General features: G+C 45.2%; 1 protein-coding gene across 1 annotated transcript in view; it reads left to right on the forward strand.

Moving 5' to 3' along the window:
* Nucleotides 1–1,173, forward strand: part of LOC138480457 (uncharacterized) — a 286,047-nt gene extending 284,874 nt beyond the window's left edge. The window contains exon 9 of the mRNA XM_069612241.1: nucleotides 301–1,173. Within this exon, the coding sequence (XP_069468342.1) occupies nucleotides 301–780 (480 nt within the window). The 3' untranslated portion in view covers nucleotides 781–1,173. The remainder of the gene's footprint in view (nucleotides 1–300) is intronic.
* Nucleotides 1,174–6,895: the final 5,722 nt, after the last annotated feature.

Raw genomic sequence — 6,895 nt, forward strand, 5'->3', positions numbered from 1 at the left:
ATTTCACAGTGATGGTGTTATGTTCCATTTTGATGTTTGTTCTTTATTTTATGGGAAATGATTGGGGAATCTAAGGCTTGATTTTAGTTTTTTAATGAGTCGAGGTGTATTGATTTAATATGAAAGGTTTGAAATAAATTGTTGCCATAATAAAAAAAAAATTACAACAAATAAAAGGGTCCCGTTATGAGGTGCACATTTGCTAGAGCCAATCCAGCTGTTGCTGACACCAGTGCAATTGGAAAATAAACATCTTTTTCTATTTCTAATGGTAAAAGTAAAATACATATTTAACTGTAGAAGGACAGGGTGTGTAAGAGGCTGGAGGAGTTTAGCCATCATATCAAGAATAAAGAAAATAGAGAGGTTGGAGAACAACTATCCCGCGACTTCTTCAATATTGACCTCATGGGGTCAAGCAACACTATGTGCAACATTAAAGAGCGCGTAAACTCTATTATATGTCTCATTACAAGTGTTCTGGATGACATCATCCGGGCTGCTGCTGCAGGAGCTGCAAGGGCGGGGGCACAAGCCGCAGGAGGGGCAGCAAGGGATGCTGGGATCGTAGGAGCCCTCTTTCTGCCCTTAGATGCTTACGATATAGCAAAGAATTCCTTTCACCTCTACGAAGGGGCTAAATCAGAGCTGGCAGCAAAGATTCGTGAAATCGCTGACCGGCTGAAGATGTTCATCACCATGTCACATCAAGGCAACATGCTTCCTGGCATAGAGAACGAACAGAGATATGGGGCAATTGAAGGACATGTGGTAGGATGAGAGACATCACACTAAACAAGCCTCCACCACATGAAATGCCATCCCCTAGCTGCACGGGGCATATCACAGGCTGACCTAGCGCCCTCCCTCCCTCTCTCTGCACTCTCTTCCTCACCTGCAACCTCTGTCTTACCCTGTCTTACTCTGCCACTGTGGGCAAGAGGCCTGTTATGATGGTGGAATGGTAAACAGGAGCAAGGGTTGGATGTCAATCATTCCATGCCACGGATCTAAGGGGGATTATGGTTGGAGAGCCCTATAAACGGACCATTGCTGCTGCTCCCCTGCATTCCTCTCCTCACCCATCCAAGGATCACCCGATATTTCTAGCACTGTTCCTGCATAGAAATGCTGCGGTTCTGACCTTGAATAATCTTAATAATAAAGGAGCTCTTGCTCAGATTGATGTCACAGGTTCTTGCTGTTTATTGTTTCCCACCTGGTCTCTGTGGCGCAATCATTTAATGCATGCGGCTGGGAGTATCTGACAGGTTGGGGTTCGAGCCCATCCTGCCATGGATAAATTGTGAAATTATTAAATTATATATTTAGTTTATAATTGTTGCCAATTAAATCAAGTTTTTGCTCTCCCTTTCCTCAAAACCGGGCCTGTCAGAGGTGGATGTGATTGCTGAAGGTCTAAACTCCCTTAGTAAGTGGCCCACAATTGTTCTTGAATGGGTCATAGAGTCAGAGATGTAATTTCACCAAAATGCCAGGGGTAGCGGAAGTGACATCATACGACCCTTGAACGCTGGTGACATCACAGGAAGTAATGTCATTTGATCCTGCACCCAAGTGACATCACCAGAAGTGATGGCACACAACCTTTTACCCCTTGACAAAACAGGAAGTGGCATCACATAGCATTGTTCCTCAGTACACTAAGAAAAATATGGTTATATCACTGTAATGTGATATACATTTGATGCAAGAACGGATAAGCCCCATGTAGCATTAATATCAGAGTATAGGCCCATATTACCAAATCACTGTGAATGCAAGCAGACAACTTCACTCGGGCTAAACTGTAAATAGAGAGACAGAGCATCTCGAAGAGGCGTAAACCCCAAAGTGCAGACATCCAGTGCCTGTCAAGTATCTGGCCACAGACTGGAGACAGCAACTGACGAATACAAGTCCAACCACAATGCAATCAGATGCTGTACCACCTCACACTTTTATACTAGGACAATACACGCAGGGATTTCCTTGTCAATAGTTCACATGATCCACTGCACAGCAACCCACTCCCGCCAGTCCCCCAGAGCCTGAATATCTCCCAACCATGTTCACCACGGGCACCCCACCATCCACTGTGAGCAGCTAAGGGCCCCTCCGTCAACAGCTTTAACTGTCTGGCACTCACTCCCACCCTCCAACACCTGACACCTCCAATGCCTTGCTCCAACACCTTCATGTTTACACAGTGCCACCCTCCAGCAACTTAAGTCTCCAGCTTTCTCCAACACAATCAACCTCAAGCAAAATAGCAACTTAAGTCTCCAGCACCCCTTCAACACCCCAACAGTGAGTCTCAATTACCCTCCTCCCGTGGAGTAACTGTGCTGAAAATGCTGGTGGGGACAGGACAACTGAAAAAAAGGGCCGGGGTGGAGTATGGGGCGGGCGGTGGCTCTGAGGGATAACACGGAGCTACTACACCACAAGAGTCCATTGCCGACGCGCTGTTATAACTTTCATAAGACGGGTGGTCTTCTGAAACTGAAGTGGAAGAGCCATGCGTTGGCAGCCAGCTAGTGCACACTGTGATCATGATCTGAACAGGATTCATTTCCTTCAGCATGAAATCGCTTAATGTAGTGAGTCCTACTGCGAGAACATGTTGACACTCCATGAGCGAGGCAGCGAGCTGCTGTGCCAAGATCTTTGAAGAAGTGGTGCCTGATGATGCTCCTGAGCCCCAGACCCTCACGGCGGAGAACTGCATGCCCCCCAAGAGTTTCTGACTGATAATGATGCCAGTACAAAATCTCATGACCACCAGTGACACAGTAAGAAAGGGCTAGAATGGCTGCCCCAAAATGCCCAGTCTAGCCAATTAATAACACGTACCATGCTTGCTTTATCAAGATGCCCAGAATAAAGTCATGGCACAGTAAGGTCTAGACTGGCTGCCCCAAAATGCCACTCTAGCCATGTAATATTCCATATATGACTTCTCGATGCCCATTAACAAATGCTGTGTCTGCAAGCGCCACTCGCGCACACATATACGTACATACATACATACATAAGCACAGAATTCATACCCATTCACCATGGAAGGCATCAGGGCCTTTCACTCTTTTTAAAGGAAAGAAACCTCAGGTATCAGGGGTGCCCCACAGCCCCACAGCACCTGCCCCCATGCTGCTAGTCAGCACTGAGGAGTCTTTTATCATAACAGTATATTCATTTATCTCTATTTTCATTCTGGGCCTTAAAATGTGCACTTTGCAGCGCTCGCTTTACAAGCTGCGTTTTGTCTTCCCATGGGATACACAGAAGTGTTATCACCTCATTGCCTTCTAACACTGGTTCCTCAGCATCATACACTTGCTGGAAAAGAATAGTCTAGAGCTCTTCAGTGGGCATTTAGTGTTTAAGCTCCCTGCTAGCTGTTCACCTCGTGATAATTGGCGGCTATAAACCTTATCTTTGTCACCATTGTAATGTATGCACCCCACATGGTCCACAGACTGTTTTTGCTCTAAGCAGGTGGGCCCAAACCATCATCATCACACATCTTCAGACGGGCCTGCCATGCACCCATTCACACAACATAACATTCTAAAACTCAATTCCACCCAGAGCATACAAACAATGCCTTATCATTTATTCAGACACAAACGTCAACACACATATGCTTGACACATTCACTCACACACACATGCACTCAGCACCTCCATTGACATGCACTGTGTGCACACAACATTTATATGTACAAACACAATAACAGATGCAAACAGTGGCACAACAGCCATTGAGCAGAGCAGGCTATACCCCCGCCCCCCTGATCCCTGAAATGTTCGGCTACGTTGGCTTGACCTGGCTGAACTATAAAGAGATGGCTGAAAGGAACAGATTCACTAGAATTCTATCCATTTTCCATTCATTCAAAGGCAGAAGCCATCGGTTAGTGCAGTGCAGAGGGCGCCAAGTATACTTGGTACAGATTTTTAAATGCCATATATCTCCAAACATGGGTTCTGCACAGCACCTTTTATGTGTACGTGCGGACAGATTATTTTTCTACAAGATTCTGACTGATTAAAATTAAGGTATGTTTTCCTGTGTTCGAATGACCCCAAGCAGTAGCATACCAAGCGGGAGGTCTTGTCATTTGTCAGTGTGACACCTCCCCCGTTCGGCACCTCAAAGAGGGTGCCCAACAGGAAAGGTGTCCCGCTGGTAGGACAATGTGAGCTGAGCAATTCCTGGTCAGCACGTTCATTGTCCTGGCAGCAGGACACCTTTGCCTTTTCGAACGGTAGAGGTGTCCCGCTGCCAGGACAAGGCCCCAAGGAGCTCCGGGAAGCGGAGGGTCCTCACGTTGCTCTGTGTCAACAGAGCATTACGCTGTGAGCCATTAGGCACTGATGGGAGGGAGGGGGTGACAATTAGCAGGGACCTTTGTCCCTTTAGAAATGTTCATGGGAGGGACTGGTCAGAAGTGTTAAGGGTGCATGATGTTGCATGCTTTATGAAATAATCACTATGGCTTTAAAACACAAGGGGAATGTGTTAGGCTAACATTAATCTGCATGATGCTATCGTGACTTTGCATGCTGGACGGGGAGAATACAGCTAAAGCCATTCCATGATTCCTCAACATATTTCTATGACAGTGTTTTTTTTATTTTTTATAGTGTATAGTTAGTTTACTATGAAAGGCTAGTTTATTAACTAAACCTGGGAATATGTACACAGTTGGTTAAATTGTCCACATCCCAGTTTCACCATTTAACCAAAGTGTGTGATCCTGGGCAAATCATTTAATCGCACTGTCCTATCTGCATCTCTGTAAGTGATTCTGATTCACTTCAAAGCTTATGTTAATATATCATGCTATTATGATAAAAAGACCAGTGACTATAAAGTTGCTCCATATATAACAGTAGTGCAATTTAGGTATTTTGCACCACAAAGTGATTTGCTGTTAGGGAGATTTATCATTTGTGTGCCTCATCCCCTCTCCTATTGAGACCCCTAGCACATGTTTCTGGACTTCTGGACGTTTGTCTTTAATCCTGAATGAGTGGAGCCTTTTTCCACTCATTCGTTCTTATGGGCTCTGTCTTTGGCACTCTGGTCTCTGTATTTCTCCCATACAATGGAGTCTATTTTTCTCCATAACTCTTAAAGGCATCTGTATTGTACTATTCCAGCACAACTCTCCTTAAGGGCAGTATTGCTGGTGACCCTTAGGGTCCTCCTTTAAGATTAGTTTCTATATCCTCAAGTAAATACAGTTCTTAGGGATAGAGAGAGACTTAGTATCTCTCCTAAAACATCATACTCTGAGAGATTGTCACACACCACCTTCAGTTGAGTGCCAATGGGATACTTAGTATCCCCCTTCTCTATGATCCTGGGACTTTTAGTCACATAGACAATCTCCTAGTTATGGCTGGTGGCAGTGGATGTGTTCTACCAACTATTGTGTAATTTTTATACCGCAGGCTATGTCCATAGCCTCGGTAGTGCACAATCGCGTCACCAAAATGGTTGTTCTTTGTTAACCCTTCTTCTACTATTCTGGGAGGGGGGGAGGTCTGTGTGTGTGTTTTGCCTTTGGTGGGAACCAGTAGGTATCCCCGCCTAGGCGCCAGAGTATCTGGGCAGGCAGGAAGTGGGGGAGGTAGCCTTCCACTCCCCTGTCCTTTGTCTGCCAGAGTGCCTGAATAGGACCAGCTTCCACTGGGGGTCTGGTTGTCCTCATTGGAGAGCCAAATGCCCCTTTCAGTAAATTGCTGAGAGAGATTGCAGAGGAGTGTGTGCTGGAACTGTATAAAAGGTGGGGCTCCTGGAGTGGAAAGCAAGTCCACCACTGGAAGCTGAAGCAACTGTAGAAGAAGACGACCAGAGACACCTGCAGACCCTTTGCAACACCGTGAAACGACCACTGCTGTCCGGACCCGTTTTCTGTGCGACAGAGGAGCTCCGAAGAGGACGACTCCTTCCTTCTGGCTGGTGGGAACAACTAGTGAGTTTCCAGAGCTGCAGAACCCTAATACCAGTAGACCTGCTGCCCATTTCGAGTGCATTGTCATGAAAATACAGAATCTATCCAAATATTTGATGAACCCTCAAAGACACGCCAAAGATCCAATCCAACTCACCCAGACCACCTCATCAGAGTGCGGGACGGCAGGAAGCAAAGAAGATTGACCGGGCGAACCAGGTCCTTTTTTGGTGCTGCAGAAGAGGTTCTTCAGCTATCTAGAGCTTGTTGGGTCCTCTTTTTAGGGGCTGGGTGGGTGAGGACGACTAAACCAAAATTAAACACAAGCCCACAAACCAGCTTCCTTACCCTTCTGCTATGGCGAGATACTCAGATGCCTACAGACCTACTCATATATGACCCCTTTTAACCATAAAAAGAAAGGGAGTGAACAACCATGTATTATCAGAAACTATATACATATTTTAATTTTATCAACAGCAATACCAAAAAATTCATTATGATCAAAACAACAACGTTTTCAACAACTCATTCTAACAATGACCTCTACAAATACATGTACACCTCATATTGTGGAACAACATACAGTGCAGGTTCCTCTACGTTTGAGTGGGAAGATGATAAGTATCTCTACCACTGTTCTTTATAATATCGCCTCCTTATCTACTGGGGGCGAGAGAAATGTGCCTACACTCCAAAATGTGCTTCTAGGACCAACACAATCATCAGAGAATGCACATAACTTAATCCAATTGCATTTCCTCTTGGTGCTGTCTTCAGGGCACTTAATCTTTTGTGTATGTTCCCATCTCTTCGTATGTCTTCACGCAATGTCAGCCATACATATCGTTATCTAAAAACAAACAAACAGTAATCATGTCTATCACTCATGGTCTGACAAATATATTATAGCATCTCTTGTATCTT

The sequence above is a fragment of the Ambystoma mexicanum genome, chromosome 5p, assembly GCF_040938575.1.
Source record: "Ambystoma mexicanum isolate Mex_15411 chromosome 5p, UKY_AmexF1_1, whole genome shotgun sequence".
Taxonomy (NCBI): Eukaryota; Metazoa; Chordata; class Amphibia; order Caudata; family Ambystomatidae; genus Ambystoma; species Ambystoma mexicanum.